The 27725-nt window shown below is 33.5% G+C and overlaps 1 protein-coding gene across 1 annotated transcript in view; it reads right to left on the bottom strand.

The window, feature by feature from the left end:
• LOC119671915 (disintegrin and metalloproteinase domain-containing protein unc-71-like) overlaps positions 1 to 23228 on the bottom strand; it is a gene marked incomplete at its 3' end in the record, with an annotated part of 88048 nt that extends 64820 nt beyond the window's left edge. Inside the window, 1 exon segment of the mRNA XM_038082791.1 lies at positions 22907 to 23228. Coding sequence (XP_037938719.1) covers positions 22907 to 22976 — 70 coding nt within the window.
• Positions 23229 to 27725: the final 4497 nt, after the last annotated feature.

Here is a 27725-nt window from a genome sequence, read left to right as displayed (position 1 = left end):
CGAATTGCATTTTGGACTCATTAAAATTCCATTAAAACAAAATAGAAAATGTTCAAAATTAAAATTCAAGAATTTATGTTTTCGGCTAATTAACGTTAAAGTAATCGCAATCCCCGAAATGCAGCAGAACAGCCAAGGCAGAAAAGCACAACATCGAAAACAATTTGAAGTGCATTATGTGCTTAATTCTCTTTCGCAGCGTAGCAGTTTGGTCGTTCTAACAAAAAGGATAAATGGTATTTCGGCAACTAAATTAGTGAAAAATGGGATTTTTATTTTTCGGTTAATCATTTATGCACGCCACTATCCTTTGGAGTTTGCACAAGTCCTTACCGACCTATTAATATGAAAACTATATTTTTTTGGATGATTTGAATTCATACAACTTTCATTCATTATGTTGTATGGTTATGACTTTGTGTTGTTATTGGAAGAAATTTGCATCACAGGACGTTGAGCTGGTTGTTGCCAACTGTACTTTTAAAACTGTTAAGAACTTTATATGACTAAGCACCATACACAATATCAACGATGTCAGTCTGAAGACATCGAAAAGTTACCATTGCGAATAGATGATACTGTGGACTCAGTAGGCAATTGTAATTACGGAGTTGCTCTTACAAGCAGTAGCAACAACCACCGCATCTGAATAAGTCATTCGAACATCGATATTGTGCGTCGAATTAACATCTATCGTCTATACATCTAAAACCTGACCGTATTATGAGGATGGGCGATGATACTTCAGCTAATAGGCACTTTGATATGGTTGATAGGCACTTTGATAAGGTTGATCGAGCATAAACCGCCCTCAATGTATAAGACGGAGAAAAGTATGCACATACTAAGGAACTGCTTGTAATGGCGAATCAAGTAAATTAGTAATTACATTATATAATATAATTATGTTTTAATCCAAAAATTTAAAATGATCATCATTTAAGACTCAAAGTTAAATATCACACTGTATTGAATTGTATATCTAATTTTAATTCATATCAATTATGTAGCAAACTTTTTCGATTCATACATGCAAGCAATCAGTGTTCAATTTAGTTCTTATATGTACACCTACGTAAGAAGGGGAAAAATGAAATAAATTCATTAAAAATATAAAAAAATAAATACACGTAGAAAGAAAATAATATGATTTCATTTCACATACAGTTTTTGTATAGAATATGGTTTTTAAATTTGCTGCTTAAGGGAGTTGTGATATTCTGTTTAAGTAACTTAATTGGCATAATGGTTGAAGGTGGTTAGTGACACGTCAGACAGTTAGAGTTTCATCAGTGTAATAAATTACATTCTACATAAAAACGAAGAATTCCGCATGTATTTAGCAAGAGTTCTGTTTTCTGTAGAAACGAATAACCTTTATTTCAGTCTGGAATTGTTATGCGGAAAATGAGATCAAATCGCTACTTCAAAATCATTTGATACGAACACATATCAAATATAAGCAAGAAAAACTATAATTACAAGCACTCGAAATTCGGTTCCCCCTTTCGGTTTATTTTTGGCAACTCAAATGTTGGTTTTAAAGTTTTATTTCATTCTATTCTCATCGAAGTAGAAACGAATTTTATTCGCAAATTTAGGAAATCAAACTCACCCATCCAAGACTCTAAACAGTGCAAGAAGATGAAAACAATTAAAACGTCGTTCAGATACTCGAAAATGATGCTGCAATTTTAATCGCATTTTCTGGATTTCCGAGAAGTGAAGTTAAGTGTGGAAAATTAGGTTGGAATTTAATTAAAAGCAGAGAAAACAAGCTAAGTTAGTCTGTGTCGAATACTAAGTTTTAAGAATTCATTAATACGAAGTTCGCACATAAGAGACTCTCAAAGAGTCATATGAATGTTTTCAAATTGAATGATTTGTTAAGAAATGGAAAATATATACAGTAAGATAGAAACAAAATATATTTATTATTATGCTCCTTTATTCGAGTAATATATAATAAGTGGCAGAGATACATAAATTTACTGACAAATTTTGAGTTTTGAGTTTTGAGGTTTTAGTATTTAGTTTGGATTGACAACAATTAACCAAGTGTGAAACTAGAAAAACTTAAATTTAGTATGTTACCACCCAAATCAAAGAAAGATTTGATAGACGTCTCGTTAAAAGATGTTATATAACACAAAAATTAGGTACTATATATGCTGCCAGTCAATTTGAGATTCATTACCCAAATTAAAAGAATACTTAATCAAAATGTTTATAGTAGATTTAGTCGAAAAAATCAAGAATATGGTGGCTCAGACTGACTGAGATTCAAAATGGTCGTGACTGGAAAAACTAAAGAGGATATATCGTGTAGATCTATGATTTTAAGTTTTCGTGAGTATTCGTAATTCAATATGACAAAGAGGATCAAATTGGTTAGTTTTACATTCGTGTAATAAATTCCAAAGCGGGTTTGGCATGTTCAACTCAACTGAGTTTATAAATATATACTCTATAAGAAATTAAATTACTCTTTGACCAGACTAAAATTAGTTCGCAACGAATCACCAACTAGCCCGTCATGTAAATCTTATATGAAAGTAAGTGGTTAAGCAATATATCTGAATGATTTCAAATTGATGCCTTAATACTTTTTTTTCTGTTATTTTAAACAATATTATATGCAAATATTTATTTTATCATTGCAAAAAAAATATTAAATATCTCATCACTTTATCTTGCGGGGTTTGGAGATTAACAATGGTGTCAATGAATTTATTAAAAATTCTCCATATTACTCGTTATACTTGCCTCGCTAAGGATTATTTGTTCTGAATAAATTCTGGACTGAATGAGGTGTGATTAACGTAACGGAAGTATTTAGAAAATCCCTTTACCTTTGAAATTATTTAAATATTCATGATAAATTCATTTCGCTTACACTTATTTCTTAATCAGCGTAAAAATGTAATTTTCTCTAAGGCTAGTGTGGGTATCGCGTACTTTCAGAAGTTTTAGCAGCTTAGCATAGCAATCGGAGCTATCGGAGCAATCCACCGTCAAGTATATGCTATATACACTGATTGGGGCTTAGGGAGCGAGGTATGCGATGCTCCACAAAGTACCACAAAGTGAACTTTAATCAGCGTAAATTCTAATTTGAATTTTTTACTCATTCGACTGTTACGAAACTGCCAAAAATATAAAGAAAGTAAACAGAAAAAGAGAAAATAATGAAAGCGAAGAAAACCAAATTGAAATGACTACGACAACGACAACGACAACGACATCGACAACTTAAAGTTGAAGTGAACATGTCTTGCTTTATCTATACACTGTACAGCTAATGGCATGGGTTAGAGGATAGAGGATAGAGCATAGAGTACGGAATACAGAACACGAGCAGTGGCAATGGAAATACTTTTACCATTTTATAACACTTTTATATTTTAATTTGGGTTGGTGTTAGTGCTAACGTGGATTTCAGTGAATAAGCGGTGTATGTGTGTGTGTGTTGGTGCAAGTGTGAGTGTGAATGCATTTGGGCTCCTATTTGTACTGGCAACCTCATTTAACAGGGTTTTCCGTACGTACTCGTAAATCAACGATGCAAATATCTCGAAAGAACTTCGTTGGAATCGCTATTTCTCGAAAGTAGTCGGTGTCTCATTAACCAAGAGTTGAGTGCAGCGAACTGTGAAGTCAATTCGGATGTGCACATATTTTATTGTATGTAGAACGAATTGCACTTTTACAGCCAAATTAAAAATAAATGTAATTAAAATATTGTACTTTACATCGACATGAAAAGAGGATTCAATAAGAAAATGTAGATTTTATTCAAAGGAAGAAACATTTTTTTTTTGAAGTTAGTGGCAAAGGTTGCCCACAACGTTTAATCTTTTCAAACAAGTCATTTAAGAAAGAGACGCTCTGCTGAGATTAACGATACAAACGACAAGAAATGAATTAGATAATGCAAAAGTTCTTAAAGTCTTAAAATAAAAGAAGCAAAATAATAGAATTTGAAATAAAAATAAAATCTTAAAGATAACAAAAACTTAAGCAGCTCAAAATTTGCATAATTTTTAATAATTATTGAGCAAAATACTGAAAACAGAGCAACGAAACTGTCAACGACTGTTTTATAAACATATTTGCAGGGAAACACGTTGCGGGGGACTTGAGTGTTGTCTTCACCTTACCGAAGTCTTTGCTTTAATTTCATTGCCCTCGCTAAGCAGCGTTTTTATGACTCTGCGTGCTTACAATCCTTTTTACGTTTTTTGTCTATCAAATTCGGAGAACTGACAGCTTGGTCGTTTGTATTGTAAACAAGACACCGGAAACTAACCACGAAGGATGGCAATTGCAGAACTGGTTCAGTACAGCTTCTGGCTGAATCGTTTAAAACAGCGGCGGAGGAGTCCAAGGGTTTAATGGCTTTTATAAGCAGAAACACTTAAGAAAAATAGTTTTTGACATGCTTCGTTAAGGTTTTATAAGATTAAGTGTGAGTAGGATGGAATCCTTTTTGGCTTTCAGATTGCTGTTTCAGCCACGCCTTTCTCTATTTGTTAATGGCTTTAAATTTTGCATATAAAAGTGTAAAGTGCAAAAAGAAGTACTAAATTTAAGCAAGTTTATTTTGAAATTATGATGATCACGCTATAATGGAGATAAACTGTGAGTGTAGCATCAGCAGTCAAGTGAATCTCCGTTAGCTCTTTTGGTAATTTTGAGAGAGGGTATTAGAAATTAACATAAAATGCAAATATTTCCGGTATTAAGATATGAAATACGACTCCAGTTGTGCCGAATATAAAACCAACTGTGAAGCTGGATTCCGCCAGCACAAGATAACATTACAGAAATCACACAACGCTTTTAAATATTTACAAAGCGGTGAAAAACACTCATTTAAGGCACTCTTAAGAATATGTTATATATTTTTGTATATAATTTTTTTAAGCTGTTTTCTTTATTGGTTAATGCAGCTAACTTGGATGAAAAGTCATTACTCAGGGTTGTTGATTCCAATATTAAATTGTCGCGGACCATCGATAACTTAGTAATGAAGAAAACGTTATATAAGAAATGCTCAATCAATAGCATATCTTTGCATACTTTGAACTTAATATAATTGAAAATTTATTTCTCAAAAATTAAGTGATTTTTGCGATAATCACTTACGCTCATGTCACCCGTGTTACAAACAAATTATCAAATATGCTTCATTTCGTTGCAAAATCCTTCGGAGCATACTTTTGTGTTGAGTGCAAGATTGAATGGTGTATCTACACCAAAACCGCACATACACACGTTGACACACATCCCAGAACGACACTAAATCGAATTGAATTTAACTGTTCGCAATTTATTTTGCAAATCCATCATCTCCTAAACTAATAAATAATGAAATTTACAACGCCGCTTAAATTTGTGGAATTGCTGGAGCAACGATAACTGAATCTGCAATGCAACTGCTATCGCGGCTTATTTACGGCGGCAGTATTAAATTCAAAGTCAGTTTGAGCGTGAAATAGTTTTCTGAATAACGCATAAATCTGATTTGGTTGCGAAAATGGTTTTACAGCACCATTAAATGGCGAATGGCAATATGCAGAGGCACATCCAACAGTGCGAGATGGGACGCAGCAGTGTCAAAGGCTGTTCAGCTGCTCTTGCATGTGCACACGTGTAGACGTATCCTTACTAGTAGACAATTTAAGGTGTTAATAGTTGCGCCATTACACTGCAATCTGGGTTGCGAAAAAGATACATCGCAATGCTGGGTGTTGATTAAACTGAGGTTGCACTTAAGTCATCATTCTGCTAAAATGCGGTAAGCAGGCTTGTCAAGCCAGAATTGTGAACACCTTGAATTTCTTTGGTTTAACAAGTTCTTGTGGTTTGCATGGATTTAACCTGATTACATTGGAATAAATCTGGAATTCTAAGTTTGCAAAGCTTTAGGAAATGAGTACGGCGAATCTGAGTGGTAAACACACCTTATAAAATTAAACTAAAAAAATCAAACCCTTTTGAACACATAAGAATTTAAAACACTTTTCGCCCTCAAACTTGGAATTTCCACGTTTATATTTCCAATATACTGCATTCATTGACGTATGAGATGATAATCCAAAGATGTATTTAATGCTTTTTATAGCTTTTGCTCGAATAACACCTTGTTCATGGCTCTTATGTGTTTCTAGTATGTTGTAGATTCGTAATTACACACATTAATCAAAAAACAAAAAATAAAATAATAATAAGAACAATTGCTAAAAACAACCAACAACATTATAAAGTCTTTAACAATAAAAAAAGTAACAGCAAAAACAAAATTTACTTTTGCAAAATAGTAAACAAATTCCTATATAATTAAACTAACACAACAATAGGATCCGGACAGTCAGTAAAGCAACGAGCTGGTATCCAGATCATTCGATTAAATGCTAAGTGTGGCAGAAGTAGAAATTTACATCTCTACTTTTTGGAGTCCTTTACAAATGTGATAGAAATTTCCATTGCTGTCATAAATCCATCACTCACGGCATACGAAATTCACATTTGATAGCAAACACCACAGGTGAGGTAGAAATTGACATTTCTATCACCAATTTATTATTTTCCCTTCGCAGCTACGAAATTCGTATTTTAAAATCTAAACTAAATCTGAATTAAATCATTTAGTTTAGGAAAGATATTCACATTTCCTTAAACGAGGGTCAGCTAAACAGCAAGAATGTGATCACATCGCATTGAATTAACGCTGCTTAGTTCAAGACATTCTCAGTTCTTCCATACTTTGTCTCAGCTTGTATTCTTTTAGACAAATAAATTTATTGTTGGACTTGTGATCCGACGAACTAAACCTCGATCAAAAAGTTGTCGTTACACACTTAGCATGTAATTATATAGTAATTTAGTACGTTTTTAAAAAGTTTTCAAGTAGGTACACACACTAGATGTCTATGCATTTCACTTCATCTAATTTTTTGTTGAATAAATGTCTTCGCAATTCGTTTCAGAATCCAAACGCTTTGCCGATCACAAAATATCTACGGTAAAGCGTAGGAATTCTAAATCGAAGCACTAGACGATTTGCTAAATCACTGTAGTTAGATGCGATTCTGTTGTCTCCAGCACATTCTCATGTTGAGGAGTTTTTAGCATACGTTTCTACGTCACTTACACAGCTATTTTGATTTTCCTTTCCTAACTTCAATTTATGTTTATTTTATATAATTTAATTTTTCACTATATTCTTTTCACAATATTTGTCATTTATTTATTTATTTAATCGCGGTAGTGCTGTCTTGTCAACACAAACAAAAATTACGGCCCAAGTTAAATGTTGATTTGAAAGATTATGTCCTTGTCCTTGCTTTGATGTGCCCATTTCTTGCGAGTCCTTATGCTAGCAATTGCTGTCCTTGTTGTTAAGTTGCTGCTTACTGTGTTGGCGACAAGAGCCTCGTACATTCATGCGTTTCCATCTGATTTGCTGTTTCTTGCACAACATCTTGCAGACTACAAACGTTGTCAAATAAATGTTGGCATATTTTATGCTAATTTAAAGTTACATTCTTTTAAAGCAAATGAAAAGTAGTATTTTGCTACTTTTTTGCCAGTTTAATTAATCGATGGTATTTATAATTTTGATTTGGAAAAGAAATTTAAATTATGCAGACTTTTCAAAATAAAGATTCTCTGCAGAGCCAGTCTTTTAGCCCTGCAAGAGTACGAGCCTTATCAGATCTTACATAAGTCACACATACATAATACTCCATACACATTCTGTATTACTATACTAAGTTTGTGGAAATGGTTGCTATACAGTTCGGGCAAATTAATCGGCATAACCTAATCAATCCATTGTCTTCTCTATCTGTCAGTCACGTCGCCTCCTTTATCCCAAAGTTATTTTTTACTCTGTGAGCTTGACGAATAAAATATAACGCGAAACTGAGATATTTTCACTATTCCGTAAAACATTTTGTATTATGTTTAAATATCTAAGATTATTTAAATTTTTATTAATTATAAGAAAACAACATTACTTTTTTTTGATTGGCTAATCTATTCAGTGCTGTCGGAGACTTGATATTATAAAAGTATTTACAAGTTTTTAAGCCACATGTATTCAATTAAATTATTTATATTTTCACAAAAAACAATCATTTTTAATTTGATGCATTATGACCATTTCAGTTAATTGCATCAGCATACCAATTAAGTGCTGCACTGTGTTCTGACATGAGCTGCGTTCGCCAGAGTTGTTGCTGTTGAGCGTGTAAAACAGTAGTAACACCCATTTGAGTTAGTTAAAATAATTGCAAGACATTTATAATCCCATTAATAATTCCTTCTTCTATCTGCGTCGGATCGTGTTGTACGCCAACATCATCCTTTCCAACTTCCTCTACCATTTAAACTGCAACCTCCTACGATGAGTAAAATGTATTTTGAAATTTGAAGCAAACAAAGTATCCATATCTGCCAAGCTACAACTAACGCAGATGTTAAGATGTAGCCGAAACATGCTGGACAAGTTCATTACAGCATCCATTTTTTTCTCTTGGCAGCCATTAAGATGCTGCCGCTTCTTCATCTGCTAAAAGTGGCCATAATTCTTATTTTATAATATTTTCCCTCACTTTTCCACTGCAAATGAAAACTATATAGCATCCAATCACATGAACGTTCACTTCATGGGATTCGACGGTTGAGGGGGACACAGTAAAAGGAAAATTGAATTAAGCTCGCTGCACTAATGAGAAAAATTTTTTCATCTTAAGTGTTTTTGTGTTAAGTGCAAATAGAGGGCACTATGGCTGGTCAGAACGGATCAGGAGTAAAGGTGCAACGGAATTGAAAATTAAGAATTAAAAATAAACAAACGTACATCTTCGTATGAATGTAGAATTATAAAGTGAAAAAGTATGGACCAACTTGAACGAAATTTGAACAAATTGAAAAAGAACGAAATTACGAATAAAAGATTTAGATTCATTGAAGTAATTAGTTGTGAAAGCAGTAAATTTTTATATATTTAACGATTTTATGAGAAATCAAAGACAATGCCAGGATATTGACACCTATTTGTCATGTGTAATAACAACATACCTTATATTCAACACATTCAATAATAACAAAAATGGATTTCATTTATTAAAAATAGAATTACTATATATTTCACACATAAAAAAACATACTCAGGTATACTAAATTTAGTACTTCACAATATCTTTCATGTTGGAGAAAACTAATTTTACTTGTACTTTGTTCTCTCACCGAAAATATAATATTTTCATTTTGAAGTGAACCACCACATTCTTATGTTACAAAATATTCTTGCAAATACATTTATTTGGAGTTTGGAATACCTTAGAATAATGCTTTACATGGCTTCAAATTTTGCTATAAGTGCTAAGTCAGAAGAAAAATCCAAGTAAACAGTTCGATTTTCTATAAAGAACACAATCGCGTGAAAAGTATTTGTTTCTTTTTTTAGAGCCAAAAAAGTTTTGCATTGATTATTTTGTCTTTCTACAAGTCCTCGGACATAACATCAAGTTCACATGGCTGAAAAAGTGAGCAAGTTCGTGTGCAACTTCAGAAATGGCTGCTACCAAATAAGATTAGAACTTTTATATCTTTTGAGTAGATTTCTTTGTTTTTTTTTAGGATATGAAATAGTTCTTATTATGTGGAAGGCATTTTGTTTTGACTTGGATTTATATATATAATCACAGAAATGTATTTAATTTTCGATTTCATTTCTGTCGACACTATTCTCATGAGCTTACCGCCTATAATACCATTTTGAACTGAAAATCAGTTCAATAGTTGTAACTCCCATCGTATGAGACTATAATACCACTGGATTTTTTGCTTGTGTTGCACACGAAAACATTTAGGTTTATAATAGGATATAATATACTTTCTCTTTAGAACTTAAGAAAAATTACAATAATTTTATTAAATATTTGTTATTTTGCTGCATTTCATTTTGAGTATGAAGCAAACGATTAGTTTATATAATAAATTAAAATTTTCCTGTTATTAGTTTATAATATTTCAGTTCATAACCTTTGCTACTTTTGTCACTAGCATCCAATACAGCAAAAATTACTATCCAATATATATTAAGTACAGAATAGCATTAAACTGGGTACCAGCTCCCAACGGAGCGGAGCCTGCGACCATGGTTGATCTTTTATGCTGCGTATATATGTATATGTATATTTCGAATACTTATATAAATTTTTAAAATACACTGAAAAAACAAATTGTAATGAAAACTATTTGTTAAAGTTTCACATCTGGAAATGAGTTAATGCTTTCATCAGATTGTTTCTCAACCAATCATAAAAATTTTTGTCAACTGAAGACTTAATAATAAATATTTTCAACACCATCTATGTTCTTTATTTAAAAAGTGCTTAAATCCAATACAATTGTGAATCATTCAAGCACCTATAATTAACATAACCTAACAATGTTGGTATGAAAACACTGAGAATTTAATTTGTATTTAATACACCCTCAAAACCAGAGTTTATTAATAACAGGCATTTGAAATTAATTTTAAATTTAAGTGCTCCATGCAGAGAAGCAATAATAACATTTTATACTAAACGAAACGGATTGGAGTCTGTACCTGTAACATTTAAAGTGCTCAGCGTATGATTGCAACAAGCTCTGTTCTACACAAATGGATACCATAAAAATAAAAGGAAGCTCTGTAAGCAGAAACAGGGAGTTATGACACGGTTCCGTGAATCGCTTAACAATCCATAAACAAAAATTTTATACTTCCACTTCCGCTATAACATGATACCTATCCGTACATGTATAACAATAACTTCATATAAATGCATACGAGAACTCACGCACACATTTACACTCGCTTGTGAACGTAAAATACACTCATTATTAATAAAGCTCTTCTAGACAGTCAGACAGACGAACGAACGAACAGATCGGTAAAGGGTCATATGCTTTTCGCATATACACTAAACACATACGTTCATAGAAACACAACTCAAAGGCAGGCGTATATACAACCGTACAGTGCCTTTACGCATACTGATGGCGTTACCCAGTTCAGCCATATTTGAGTTTGTTTAATGTACAAGCACTACATTTCCTTCCGATTGATGATGACAACATGACAACAACAACAACAACAACAACAACAACAACAAGAACTTAAACGATGGCGTTGGCAATGGCAACGGCAACGACGACGTCAGCATCGACATCGACATCGACATCGACATCAACTACAATGACAATGAAGTTGCTCCCACATGCGCCAACTAACTGATTGGTTTGCAATAACATTAACGTAAGTTTGCTTGGTTGTGCATCGCTTGTATTTGTGTTTTTGTATTCTTGTGTTTTTGTGTTGTTGTGTTTTTGTTTGACTCGCAACAACTATAGTATAATGTTTCACTGTGTGTATAAATATTTGGAAGCTGAAATAATCTCAGTAGAACACGATTGGATGGCAAGAGTCCTGTGCATGTGTGTGTGTGTGTGTGTGTTACTATTGTTCAAATTAAAAATTTCAGTAACTACGCGATTTCTAAAATGAATGGCATAAAAACTGTCTATCGTAACTGACAGACTTATCACCAGATTAATTTATTATAAATTTCAATATGTACATGTATTTGCAACTCATCGTCTTGAATTATTGCAAATTCTTCCCTCCATTGACAAAGAGTCGGCTATTTCTTTTCGTAAAACTATTTGTCAGGATATTGAATAATGATTAGAATTTTAAGGAGAGTCAAATTCATATAAAATGCAAATAAATCATTGGAAGTTATTTCTAGTGGAGAGATTACACTTTAATATACTTTAAAAGTAGTGTGCAGTCCACATGCAGTCCTCTACATGCATTACTGAACTTAGATAGATGTGTATGAATTACTTGAATATTAATACAAAAAATGGGAACAATTTTCTTTAAACAGCAGTGCAACTCGACAAAATTTTCACTCACTTTGTAGTAGTATTCAAGCTAGAAATTTTAAAATATCTTTTGTACAGCACAAGCTTCTGTGCTTTATCCCAAAAATAAGTAAGCGATGATAATATACTCTGACAAATATCACGAATATCACCCAAAGATTTGATTACAATATGTAGAACACATTAACATCTGAGTATTGTAGAAAATCTTATAGAATTGAATATACACTTTAGATAAAAAAAGATGCTGAAATCAACACGGCGAGTACATGTAGTTATATACGAAAAATAAAGGATAAAAAAGAGCTAAATTAATAAACTAGTAATTAGTCTTGCGGAATATTCCATTTAATTATTGAGTTTATTTGTGCAGCAAAAACTGAAACAGACACATCCAGAGCGCAGAGTAAAACATTATGTTCGTTATTCCTTTCACATCCAATTTACTTTCGTACTGGAGCTTATCATCATTTGACATAGCAACGTGCAATCCATTGCAATTAATTTGTAGAAAATGACAGCACGGCATCAGCAGTACCAATGCAGCGCACAGTACCGACAACAACACAGATACTCTGTTATATTCTCATAAATACGAACATGAAAAATACAAAATATAATTTCTCCTCATACATGCGAGTGCACAGATGTGCGGGTAGGTGAACAAATCTATATCTGAGTCCATGTCCGTATCTGTTTGTGAACTGTACAACAACACGAGCTATAGTAGTAATGGAGCAGTGGCTCGAATTAAAGTGGCAGCTAAGCCAACTACTCGCACTAATGCAAAATACTGTAGCTCACCTTTTGGCTGGCTTCAAACGCTATCAACCACAAGGAGTAAGCCACGTTCAAAACATATGAATTCTATCCTTCTGTTTGTTTCTGCAAATATTCACGCATTCACATAAATTTAATGGAAATGTTTATAAAGAAATTATTTGGTACCTTGTACGACTATAAATCAAAGATTTTTTTCGACAAACAACCTTTGATTAAAATTACGGGTTTCAAATTGTAAAACCACGAATAGAATTAGTAAAGGTCAGTTAGACATAAGCATCCATTAAGTACAGAATATCTGTACTCTATGGGGTACGATGTGGAATTTGAGTAATAGGAGTAAAAAGTGAAAACATGATAAATATTCTTAATAAGTCATTAACATATTTCACATTATAATGTAATTGTTAATTATATTTTTTCATAACCAAAACAAATTTTATGAGTCTTGGCAATCGTTATTGGAAAGCGACATTGGATTATTATTGCCAAAAAATTTTTGTCTGAAGACTAGTTTTAAGGACTCATCGCCTTTTTTGTCATAAATTCATATTTATTCGTACTTCACGATATTTAAAGGATATAGGACCACGACAGTATGCTACTTGATTGTTTTTCTGCATTGAAGACGCACACGAGCCGCTGGAACTCTTGTTCCCCCTTTTAGATATATTTTCACTCACTGCCTACTCTGAAGTTGCACTTTTATTTTCACGGTTCGCAGAGTAAAGTTCTGCTGTGGAAAATATAGAAATATTTGCGATTATGCAAACGTATGTTAATTTCTGCACCAGAAAAGCGGAAGGATGTGGAGCGGCACAGTTAAGAGTAGCGTAAAAACTTAAATTGGAATATGGATAGAAATATGTACATTGTGCAAGTGTATGTATGTAGCGAAATTTTCATTAAAACATAATTTTTTCAAATATACACGAATAATAATAGGGAAGGGACCATTTTCTTTACAAAAACTCGTGAAATACAATGGAATTCTGGGTTACCCATATTTTTGTGAATTTCAGCGCAGGAAAATGTGTGCGAATTTAATATGAACGAAGAAGGATGATTCAGAGTTTTTTTTCTAACTACTTGAGACAACAAGACAGCTAACGAGCTTTCTTTCTCTCATTTTAGCTTTTTATTCCGTGGAGCGACAAGCGGAGGATATCTTCATTACAAATGGTATTGTTGGGTTAATCTGGTGTTTGTTTGAAAAGTTTTTGACTGCTATTAAGATGTTGGTCGCAAGATAATTTTCGCCAACAACAACGAGATAAATAATGACAAAGGTTTAACCACGGCTGCGAAGGAGATTAATTATGTAGACACTTCGTTAGTAATACAGAGCGTGTTACAGATAATCGCCTTGACAGTAGTAAAACAAAAAAAAAATATAAATATAATCCACGACAGAGGATCCGAAAAAGGTTAAAATGACAAAAGTGTAAAATTCTGTTGTTAAATATAATTTTTGAAACTCTTAAAGAACAATGAAATCTTTAAAACGTCCAATTGTTTGTCTTGTGTTCCTAACATATTTGAGAGCGAGAAGGGACAATGCCATAATTTTAAAATCGTTTATTTGGAAAGATTTCAGTTGTGCCTCCACTTGTAATAGTGCTCGCATTAACTTAAATCACATAATGTAAGCATCAAAGACAAAGCAAAGCCTTGTTAAAAATGAAGATAACACGGAAAAAGTCTTATTTTATTTAAAGGCCGTCATCCAAGTACTAATAATCACACTTTCACTATGTGTCAATTATAAGCGAATCTTTATGAGTTTATATTCGCAACGCATGACTTCTAAGAATTGTGATGAAATAAAACTATTTTACAAATTAAAGGAAACTGAGCAAAATATATGACATATATTTTATTGACAATGTATAGTTAGTCTTGTTTTTAAGCAAATTTATAAAACGTTTTACACAGAGTCTACAGTTCCACCCGAACACACAATACTTTAGTCTCAGTTTCTTCAGTGGGAAATAAATATGAATGCATTGTCGTGGTATTCTTAATCTGAATTTAAATATCATCGCATAAGAGTGCAGTTTTGCGGATTTTCACAAAACCCTTCACTTTAGTACTTCTCTTGAGGGTAGAGAGCTTTACTACACTAGGTGCATGATACACTCCTCTTTCGTTTCGTTACATTTAACTGAAATCGTATTGCAAAATTTTGACGCCGCATTCTCCGCATACTTTATTGAAACTAAAGACTTCACTATTCTTAAGTTGAACATACTCCTTCAATGCTTTAATAGAAGATATTAAACAGTGCGGATTTCGTTAAAGTTGAAGATAAAATGAATAATTGACTTTTACAAACTCGTACAATCACTTCTGGGTAGTTTTAGGCAATTTGCCTAAAATTGACATTATTAAATTAAGAAAAGTTTCTATCATAACTCAGTTGTGAAAAAACTCTCCTTCAGCATTAAAACAGAGTTTAGTCTTCTTTTCCTTATTCCTTGTACAACTTTTTTGGCATTTGACCGCAATTTATTTGACAACGAACAACGTTGAATGTCTGTCAAAGAAAAGTGGTTTATTATCCAACATATTAAAGTTTTCTGTATTAGATCCTGTCAGTAATTTAGTTCAGAGTATTCAGGTTTTAATAAATTTAACCAATCGAGAAACAATATAGTTTGATTGTCTGAAAAAAAATGCAAAGCACATCATCTTAAGCGAATTACGTAAAACGATTTTGTCTCATCTGTGTCGACGCAATAATTATCTGCCACGCAATAAATTTACCTTTTTCACGATCCCAGTTTGTATACTGTATAAGTAACCTGTCAACTGTACTGAGATGAATTTAGCTTTTAAATTACTAAATCCATTTCCACACTGTCGTCTGTTTATTAATGGATTGGCTTCTGACCTTCACGGTCAATAACTCGAATCTTTATTATTCATTCTTAAAAGCTGGTTTTAGTGGATTAAAGTCTTACACTGTGGCTTTTAATGCAATCCACCTATCAGCACAAAAAATATATTATGGATATGAAGTGAACTTAATTTAGTAGAGCAATATGATATAAGCCGTAAGACATTTTCAATGTCTGGATTAATTAATGAAATTATGGATTAGATTAGATTAAATTGGGTTGGGAAACTTGTCACTACGTCACTGCTGCATCAAGACAAGTGCCAGCTAAAAAGGCCATTGTGTCCTTTGGAGAGATGTTGCCTAATTCCGTTATAAGTGGATAGGCAGTTGATAAGTACTGAAGTCTGAGTCTGGCGACATTATCACAGTGATACAGAATGTGTTCTGTTGTTTCATCTTCTTCGTAACAAAGTCTGCAGCTGCCGTTTCTAGTAATTCCCGGGTTCGATATCTATCTATCTATCTTATTTACTCCGTAATTTCCAGTGAGAAATCATGTCACAACTCGGATGCCACTTCTGTTCAGCATTAGTAGCTTCCTAGTTCTGGCTTTTGATCGATTCTGCATGGGTTCTTTAGCTTGTCTACAGGCAATTATATTATCCCAATCAGGCTGAGCTACTCTTTCTAGTCACTCATTAATTTTAATCGATTAAATTAATTAGAATAATAAATGATGGTCAGATTGTTTGCTATTGCATACCAACTACTTTTAATAACTAAAAGGTGGTTGGTTGAATTATTGATTCAAAAAGATAATCTCCTTAAAGAAATAGGACATAATTAATTAAAATTCATAAAACGAATTGAATGCGGTGAATGTCCCATATTATTTTTACATTTGCCTGAGTTGACAATATGGGTTTGCCAGTATATATCTTATAGCTGCTAAATACTCTAGTAAATGAAGAGAATAGATCTTTTCGATGTTAGTAAAGTCAATGCGTCAAATTTTTCTAAACGTTAAGAAATTACATCTTTTTTGGTTACAGTAGTTTTTCGTTTCTTTAAAAGCATTCCCCGCATTCCCTGAAATTGTATGATGATTCTGAATTCACTTACTAAGGAAGTGTAAGTTTTTAACTTATTGTGTTCTCATTGTTTGAATTTCACTAAAAAAAAGTTGGTGACACGCGCATGACTGGGTAAATGCGTCTTTAATAATAAAAATCACACATTAACGTTGTCATATGCTACTTGTGGTATGATGAAGCACCACGACACAATTTGCTACTTAAACCTACCTCGTTGTTGTGATAAAGGAATGCGTACGTCCCTTGTGAAACTTAAATGGTCTATTGGGAAAAATACATTATAAAGAATAACGAAGAGTGTCGCTTGTTTTAGTACAAGAGACATATAAAATGTGCGAAGATTACATGTTGATACCTAAGGAAACATGTTACTTTCTTTCTTTCAATTTAGTGAGTTTCACTTGGCCTCTTCAAGTGAATGAACAAATTTTTTGTGGGACATGAGTGAAACTGCACTTGTTATGATTTTCACAAGTGCCACTTTAATGAAACCATTCCGCTGCCTTTGACATTTCAATTGGTAAAACTGTAAATTAAATGAATGTGCGACCTCTTTGATGTTCAATATTCATGCTATAAATGATTGGAATGGAACTAATGAATACCGCACAATAAAATTAATACAGCAAACATAAATTCGGCTAATTATTCCAGTTTGAAAATTATTTCAATAAAACGCGAGCCCGCATGAATTTGTCATTGACAAATTCGGCATTGACAGGATATGCACGCTTTGAGAATTTCTATTCTAAACATTGTTGCGAAATAATTAAAATCTGTGAAAAATGTCGAAAATTTGCATAGAAAATTCATTTCAACAAATTGAGTTACCAGTAACTAAATTAGTACTCGAGCTGGAATATCTCAATTAAAGTAATGAATTACGGAATCTATAATAAAATTATACTAAAAACGCTAAAAATTACCAAAAAAACAACGTTTCTATATTTTCAGAGGAATGCAAAAATATTATCCTCAACAGCTCCATGGTGAAAGCTAATCAAATTTATCTTGGATTTGCCGACCAAAAATAGAATGGCAAACAAGTGGAGGCATAAATGAGTAGTCAATTTTTTTTCTTTCATATCGCATGTCAATTAGTTTTATAGCGAAAATTTAACAGAATCCAAAATTATGATTCAAGGACAAAAGATTATCTTTATCTCCAAAATAAACCTCCGAATTTGCTGAAAATATTTCTCGTTTGCCTTATGGCAACTTAAAATAAATAACAATAACAATAACAACAACAGTCAACAGTCAACAGTCCACAGTGCACAGTCCACAGTAACAATGAAAGAGCAATACGAGAAATATGGAACGGGAGTCCTGTTTTGTAATGCGCACAGGACTTGGGGCGGCAGCCATTGTTCGCGTATACAATATTTAAGTACAAATAAGAAAATTCGTGCTTCCTTTCAAAAATAAATAAATACAAATCAGTACACAAAACACATACACAGGAGCAGTATGGGAAACGGTGCTGCAGAAGGACCAACGGCAGAACTATACTGAGTAAGTACAGCACAATTTACAATACGTTCAGTATAAACACATAAACATTGAAACACTGAAACTGGAGTGGGTTAGCCAGTGGGCCAAAAACAAGAATGTGCTGGATACTTATTTTAAGTGTGGAAATTTATGAAAAACACGTCCATAAAAATATCAAATAAAAATTAGAGAAATCGTAAAAATTTTGGAGAACACATAGAACAAACGTAATGGTTACAGAAACTATGATGAAAAATTAACATTTTCTCTATAATAACATAACAAATAAAAACCAAAAATGTATTTCTCAACAGTCAAATAATACAGGTGTGTTTGAAACTTTTCTCTGCAGTGAACCAATAGAACAACGAAACATTCCAACAATTTTGAAATTTTTTATACCCTTTATTACACCCTGCATATATTTAATACAATACTATTAACAGATGTATAAGCTCCATATTTGAATGATGTACTTGTGATTTTAGTACATTCAACAATTTTAAAAGAAAATAAAATCGCAAGGTGTAAGACATATAATAAAATTGGAAATATAGATGCGGCAGAAGATGGGTTAATCATGACCGTGCGGAAACCCACAGAACACTGTTTTGGTTTTGTTACTCTGGGATTTACCGTTTATTTGATTTCACATTTTACTGATGCAAATTAGTGACAAAAATTATTCGATTTGATACTGGACTTCTTATAGGTGGGTTTACGCCAGAGTTAGTGTAGAGATTAGGTTATGCCGGCGATAGGAAAAACTCAGAAATTATAACCACCTAAAACCTTTGGCAAAGCCTAATATGCTATTTAGTGTCAGGAAGAGTTATGTAAATGCAATTAATTATCATCGGAAAACGATAGCATTTGAAACCCGTAGACATCAAAAAACAAAAAAAATCTGAATATCTGGATCTGAAAATCTAAATCTAAATAATCGCCCTTATTACTTCGTACTGCTTAGTAGACAGACATGAACAAATACTAGGAATTTGTGTAAGAGGGGCTCTTACTTGCTGTGAAGGTACTCAACTTTACAGACAGCTTCAAGTTTGACCAAAGAGTTTGCTTCAGAGTATTCTTAAAGCATTAGAACTATTTTTCCATCTTTTTGATCAGGATAGTGTTTATTCGCCATTTAGAAAGTTGCTGTTGACTTAAGAAAACCACTAGAAATAAAATTCTGGGCTTTTGGAACCGTTCGCTGGCTATTTAATAAACATTAAATAGCTCATTAGTACTGTACTAGTTGTAGAGACAGAAGATGACGAATAACCAGTGAAACATTTCTTCCGTAAATTCCCAGCTATAGCAAGAAGCACAACAAAGTTCTTTTGTAATAATATATTAATTTCAGATAACTATTTGGTACTACCTGATTCATCAGTACAACTATGGTAGGGCGTCTCTAATCAGTACAGCAGCACTGAGATAATTGACAGATAGTTTGACACATCATGATGTACGTTGTCATTTTAATAAGAAAGGTCTATCTGAGGTAACAGAATCTCATCTATGTTTGGAGGCAAATAAAACTTTCTGTGGTTGCCAAACTTTAAGCTGGACCAAAAGTAAATTACTGGGCAGATGGATTTTACTCGAAGGGTGAAATGTCAGTACCCCTTTTATATTTGATTATATAATATTTCATATTTTTAGAGTTAAGATTAAACAGACCCTGTGCTTCACTAGTCCATCAAAATAGTTCCATAAATAAAAACAGTTAGTGTTCCGTAGAGTTTAAATTAGTTGGTTAACTAGACCCACTACTACCACAATAACATAACCTAACCTAATATAACCCACGTACTAGGAAATACATTGATTCTATGACAAAAAGCGAGTATGAAATTTTAATGAATTGCATTTCCGTAATTAATTACTGAAAAATATCAAAAATTATCAAGTGCAGATTCCAAAACTAGCTAAGTTGGTACACGCCATCCCGGCTTCCAATGTTTGCGTGCTAATAAGTTTGTGTAGATATACATAGCAAATGAAATAAAATAAATGAAATAAAATGAGTAAATTTGCTCGGTGCAAGCAAATGGAAACTGCGGCCTGGTGGCTTGCATTCCGCATTAAAATTGACGTTTATTCATTTCGTTTTTGAAAGTTTTAGATCCGGCTACTCCCGCCCCACTGACTTTCCTGTCGCAGGCGAACACAGAATTTGGTGAATGAGCGTTTCATGCACGCGAGAAAGAGACAAACTGGCATTTGCATTTGCAAAATTTTGAATAATGAAAGCGGAATTAAATTCCGTGGCTAATTAATGGCGAAGACAACAATACCAAATGCAACGTAGCATACAACCCACGAGGCGCCAACAACAACAACATTCTGCTCTCCAAACTTTAACACGGGAACGAACTTGCTACTTGCGAGTACAACGAATTATACTTAGTACTCCTGGGCAGACATTGCACTTTCCCATTGTAATGCTGCTAACACCAATTCGATTTGTCTGTCCGTTTACTTGCCCCGGTGAAAGTTTTTGATGTTTTTATGCGTTATGCGTTATGGTTGCTGCTGACGACATGACGTTGCGCTGCACTGACACTTGCCGACATTGTTTTTTGCTTTCTGCCTTTTATTGTTGTTGTTGTAGATACTGTTTTTACTTGCTTTTGTTGTTGTCGTTGTTGTTGTTGTTGTCGTTGTTGTCGTTGTTGATTTTGTTGCTAATGAAGGACGTAGGAGCGTTTACCTTATATGTGTTTGCAAAATAAACCAGAATTTGGATTTTGCTCGGAGCAATAAAAAAAACTAGGACGCGCTCGCAAATTCTACATTGGAATTTGTGATGCTGCTTTGCTGTTAAACCTGGTACTGATGTGTTCTATGTATTGTACGCATATAAGTAAACGAAGCTGCATCTGTATATATTGCTTCATGTGTGTATGTGCCGAGTTTTGATTCCAACACCAAAGGCCACCACCACCGCCACCTTTGAAAGGAGAAACGTGCCGTTGTGTTTTCAGAAAATTTTTCATGCAAGTTTTTTTCGATCTAAAAAAACGTACGAAATTTGCATTTCAAATTTAATGCTTCACAAAATCAGTTAGAAAAATATTTTTGTGGGCTGCAGAGCATATGTGGGCCAATAAAAACACACAGAATACCAAAACATATCAAATTTGCTAACATAAGGACTTTGAACTGCCGCCTATCGCTTTCACATAGATTTTTGGTCGAATTAAGTTTGCCAAATCTCCCGTAATTTAGATTTTGAAGGAAATTAATATTTTCACATACCGAATTCGATTAATAAATCCTTTGATAACCTGTAATTTGGACTTCAAAGGAATCTCATAACTTAAAAACCACAATAGTTCGTATTCATCTGATCATTTTTAGTATGTTTCAATGTACATTGTGACCGAAAGGTTTTCGGAAGTTCTCATTTAAAATTCGCGCGCTGTATATTTTTCGATATTTTAAGTTTATGTAGTTTGGCAGCACTGTCCTTTAATTACTATGCCAAAAATGAGCGCGATCTGTCAACCGTTCGTTTCGGCAGCTGTTGAAACCAGTTCACCTCAGTAGTGCGGTTGCGAAAAAAACTATGGGAAAAATATTGATCAAAGAGTTTGCATCAAATTTTGTGTTTCGAACGAATTTTCGTGTGCAGAATCGTTGCGAATGCTACAAAAGGCTTATGGGGAATCAGTTTTATCGAAAACTCAAGTTTATGAGTGGTACAAAGCCTTTCAGGACTGTCGTACGACCGTCGAAGACATGCCGCGTTCTGGACGACCTTCGACCTCTACCACCGACGAAAACATTGAAAAGGCAAAGGAAATCGTGTTCAAAAATCCTCATGTGAGTGTTAGAGAGATAGCACGAGAGCTAGGCATCGGTCGTGAGATGGCTCGTTTGATTTTGGTGGACAATTTGTGTATGCGACGTGTCAACGCTCGGCTTTTTCCGATTCACCTCAATTTGTTCCAAAAACACCATCGTGGACAGGTCTCGTTAGACATGCTTGATCGTGCCAATTCCGATCCAACTTTCATGGAACGCATCATAACGGGTGACGAGACATGGGTCTACGAGTACGACATGCAAACAAGCCAACAATCATCGGAATGGAGAGGAAAAGACGAGCCGAAACCGAAAAAACCACGCCAAAGTCGCTCGAAAATCAAGGCAATGCTGATTGTTTTCTTCGATATTCGTGGTGTGGTGCATCATGAATTCGTCCCTGAAGGACAAACAGTCAATAAAGCCTATTATTTGACTGTTTTAAGACGTTTGCGTGAAAATATCCGCCGTAAACGGCCTCAATTGTGGAAGGATAATTCATGGATTTTTCATGACGATAATGCTCCCTCGCACCGAGCCAACATTATCAACGATTTTAAGGCCAAACATTCAATAAATACCATCGAACAGCCCCCGTATTCACCTGATCTTGCACCGTGTGACTTTTTCCTGTTTCCCAAACTCAAATTACCACTCAGAGGAACGCGTTTTGAATCCATAGAAGACGTAAAACAGAATTCGCAGAGGAAACTCAAAGCCATACCGGAAAGCGCCTATAAAAAATGTTTTGATGATTGGAAGAAACGTTGGCATTTGTGTATCGCTTCTAATGGAGCATATTTTGAAGGAGATAAAATAAATATTGATGAAGATTAAGAATTTTGCGTTTGTACATTGTGACCGGAAACTTTTCGGTCACAATGTATTTGCATACCCGATTTCAATCTAAAGATAGTTTTTTGGTACTTACCACCAGCTGGCGCTACGCAGTAAAATAAATGGGCTATCACTAGCGCCCTAAATGGGACAATGATTTTCATGCTGGTCACCGTTCCTGTAGGTGCTGGTGCTCTCTGATGCCGTAAGCGATATCTCTGAATCCTCCACTGATGCGTCGTACTACGCAGAGTGAGTTTTCCTTTAGGAAGTGATGTAGACAACTTCACTTCTGTAATGTTCGCACACTGATTTTGTTGTTATTCTTGCCATATGTAATTCACCGAAAATTTTCAGCACATGAATTAGAACCACTTTATCTGCTAGTCGGAGAAGATATTAACAACTTTTTTACTTTTAAATTTCATACCAGTTTTTTATGTTTTTTTCTATTAAATTCGATTAAACAGCATAAATTTTTTTAATCTTATATTACTTTTAACTGACTTATTTTCACTATAAACGCATTTTTAAAAAATTTTAATTCTGTGATTCTGTGATTGCAAGCTTCATATAGGCTTTTATCTGAAAATAAAAAAGAAATATTTTAAAAAAACTTTGAATACAAAAGTATTAAAAAGTATTACAGAAAGTGATCGGTAAAATATAGTAAATGATATTTTTGATATAACTAAAATACTTTATCATAAGCATTTTTAAACAATTTTATAAATGTACACAAACAAAAAGAAAATCTCAAGAAGAAAATCTCGTAGTTTAAGATATTACCTAAATACTAGATCATCCTCTTGGTATTGAATTTATTTTTGCTTGAACATTTGTCAGGATTCGAGTTCGGTTCCTGGTACTTGCAATATCAAAAAATATTTATTTATGAATAATCAAAGACAAGAATTATTTCCAAGACCACTGATAATAGGTATTTCGCAACACACGAAACAGCTGTATGGTCAGCCAAAAATTCAATTAATTAAAATAATATAAAATAAATTTTTGTTGTTGTAGTTCACTACTGTTCGGATAAACCTCTTTTTGCTTGAATGTTAAATGCTAGCGATGAATTCAGCTGAGACCTAAGCGTCCAACTGCTTTTGATCAATATTCTAATATTTATTGAAGTGAGGGTTTGACGAAAAGCCGTTTCTACGATAGTACGCCTGTATTTTTAATAAATTTTTTTTTTCTATTAAGAGTTTAATTAATATCGAGACATATAAAATGTTTAAATTAAAAGTATATTGAAACGTTAATGATTTTTAGAAATGCGAAGTAACAAACATAATGCTTGTTAGATTATTTATATTATATTTATCCTATTAGGAAAACTAGCTCCAGTTTCTCTATCTCCTTTAATAGTTTAGAACATTTTATATTTATAGTAGACTTCGTTGTATGAACTTTTGAGACTATAAGCTCTTAAGGTTATTTACTGTAGATGAATTCACTTTAAATATTATCACGACAACGTCTTGTAAACATCTACGAAGGAGCGGCGGAAAATCTTATTCGCGTGTCGAATTGCAACAGTCCAGCACTGATGAGTCTGGGACATGAAACTGTGGCTGGAGCTGCCACCAGCACTTGCACAGACACTGACATAAACGATGCATAGAATTTCAGCAAACAACATAATCAATTATGCTAATTAGACAAAACTATTAAAATCTAAGCAGCACAAGACAGAGCACCCAAGTCAGAACAGAATATCAGGCATTTCATAGTTGACCGCACACTCACACAGCAACACAGCAACACAGTACCACTGCGACTAATACTACTTTCTACTTCCGTGAGAGCCTCTGTGCACACAAAATTCGATATTTTACTTAATGAGCCCATGGTAAATGACAATACCCGCCATTGAGGCAAGAAGCTGTTGCTGTTGCTGTTGATGCTGCTGTTGCTGCTGTTGTTGTTGCGACTTCGGTGCACACGAAATTGTTGTCGTGCTTAGCGCGATGGGTATAGTAGTTTTTGACGGGGTCGGCATTACTGCCGAGTCGAGCTGCGTCACTATTCGGCAAATAACGACGATATATTAATTGCCGGCCATGGAATTAAATACATGGATGCACTCACACACGAGCACACAGCTGCGTTCCATTACGTACAGTGATTTAATTATCCGACATTGTTTAGTGTAGCAGCGCGCATACAAAAAGATTGTCTGCACTTCACCTTTAGCTTGCTCTAGTCAGAAGCGTGCGGGTTGTACTTTTGCCCACTGTGTGTCTAATAGTTCCATTGTTTGAACAAAAAGGCTCATTCATTAGTTCATTAAGAGAATCATAAACAAGCTGGCAGCGCTAATGCCGCCGCTATTGGCCTGGTCGCGCTGCTTCTGCAACTGATGGCATACAGAAGTGTCAATTATGTGTGCACTGTTTGCTTACAATGAATAACATTTGAACTTCTCAGGTTTTGTTTATTCCAAGCTGTTTACCGTTGATGTGTACCGTTGATGTGTACCGTTGATGTGTACCGTTGATCAATACTGTTAGAAGGTTTTCGAGTGTACTGGACTCATTAATTCAATGGAAGTGTCAAATGTGTGTGCCTAATGTTCTGGTAATTGGTTAAAAATTTCGATGAATTGCTCTTTCCATCTGCCAACACTTGTGTCATCCATCTTTTACAAAAACACGGTTCTCTTCTATCCAATTTCACAGTAAAACTTTATTTCAAATAAAACAACAACAACTCTTTTTATTATGACAGATTGAAATCCAAAATTTGTTCTTTTTTTAACATATTCACTTCTTTTTTTATCAAATTTATTAAAATTTACTGATGTATGTAGTTTTGGAGCGAGAGAGAATGACCAATAAGTCATTAAGCGCGTATTACTCATGAGATTTGTTTGAACAACTTTTTATGAATGCGAAATTTCTTCCAAATTTGATGTGTATTAGCAACATTTGAAGGTTTAACAAGAAAGTTTGATGGAAATTAAATAATTTTGGTTTTTCCTAAAAATTACTCGTGTTTCTTCGTATGCAATCCGATTTTTGTCGACTTTCATGTTCGACTTTCAAATTTCTCTCATTTTAAGGACTGGAAGTGAAAACATCGTTTCATCGCGCAAGTAATATCGTTAGCAGACGATGCTTTGCTATTATGAATGAATTATATCTTTTAGTTTACATATTATTTGTATTATCTATCTAGGGCGTATAGAAGGGTTTTAAAAATACCTCGAGTTAAGAAAGAGTAAAAGTGCTCAAGTGCACTGGCTCAAATAGAAATAAATAAATAATAAATAAATAAATTAATTACTATTAATTACTATTGTTATTAAGAAGATTTCAAATATTAAAATTAATAAAATATATAAATTAAAATAATAAAATATATATAAAAAATTATTCTTACTTATAAAATCATATGTACATAGTAGTTGCTGTTGACACTTCGGCGATTGCTTCAATACTGATAAATGAATGTTTGTACTTTTTACTGGGGCAGCGTTCAAAATAATGTTGACTGTTATGATCTACAATCAAATTTGATGTGTAATACGCGCTTTAGACATCAGTAACCATTATTTGCATTTTTTTTATTAGATTCCTTAATTTATCTTAATTTTTTCATTTCTGGGAATTCATGAATATTACTGTAACAATTACTTATTCATACTGAACCCAAAAGTTGTAGCTTTATGGAACACATATAAGCATGGAACGAATGAGAATCATATGAGATAGGAAAGCAGTACTGATATTATTGTAATTCATTTTAAGAAAAATTTTAACAAAACATAGAAATATATCGAAATACAGTTAAAGTACTCCCCGTTATATATGGCCTAACCTGCAATTTTAGTATTTTTGTTATTCTCTTCGTGTTCACTTCTAATCCAAACAAAAAGCGGAAAAGGATATTGAACTCCGTGCTGTGTCAAAGTGAAGTGTACTGCGACACTAGTTCTGCTATTGTCATTGTTGTTGTTGTTTATGGTGACATTAGAAGTAGTCCAAGTGGTGGTATAGCCTTTAGTATTGTTGCATTTATAGGCATTATGTTGTTTACTGAATATTGGGCATTCATGAGGGATACATTGTTGTTGGCTCTAGCAATAGTTTTTTTTCCACATTACACATACGTCAATACAGTTGTATTATTTTATTTTTTTCTTTGCTGCTCATTTTTAATTTATTTTCTTTTATATGCTACTATTGTGACATTTCGTGTATCTTTTCTATCAATCTTAATGCAACTTACGTGCCATACATAGAACAGATAAACAGGAAAATAGGTTCCATTTTATGTGTTTGTTGCGTGTCACATGGGAAATAAATAACATAAATAAAGTCGGCAATTTTGAAACATTATATACATTTAACTAATATATATATAATATAAGATAGCATTTCTCGAAGCAGTTACCCTTAACGTACGAGTATATAATGAAGTTTAGGGATTAATTGGATTTATATTAGTCCTTTACTTTACTTACTAAATTAATTCATTATCTCTTGTTTGCCGGTTTAAATATCTTCGAATATTAGAATGTAACATTACATATATTTACTTACATAATAATAATACTTCCTCTCTTCTTTTATTGCTACACACTTCACAAAAAAATTTAAAAATGTTCTTCAACCTCAAATAAATTTATGAGATCGTAAAAAATGAAGGCGCAAAGTCATAACTCACACAATTGACTACTACGATATAGAATGTCATGTCCAGCTGCCAGCTTAGATATAGATAGACAGATAGGAAGACATAAGGGAGAGTTGAATGAAAAAATTGTGATGTTTCAAACACATTCTGACAGGTCCATTAGTAGCACACATTGTGAGTTGTGACATGCTGCAAATGCCATAATCATTGAGTGCATCGCATGCGCTGAATTGCAATTTTGAGTTTTTCCCTTAACTTTCCAT

Source organism: Teleopsis dalmanni, chromosome 1 (genome assembly GCF_002237135.1).
Source record: "Teleopsis dalmanni isolate 2A chromosome 1, ASM223713v2, whole genome shotgun sequence".
Lineage (NCBI taxonomy): Eukaryota > Metazoa > Arthropoda > Insecta > Diptera > Diopsidae > Teleopsis > Teleopsis dalmanni.
Note: the sequence above shows the minus strand (reverse complement) of the source record. Positions and strands in the feature narration are given on the sequence as shown.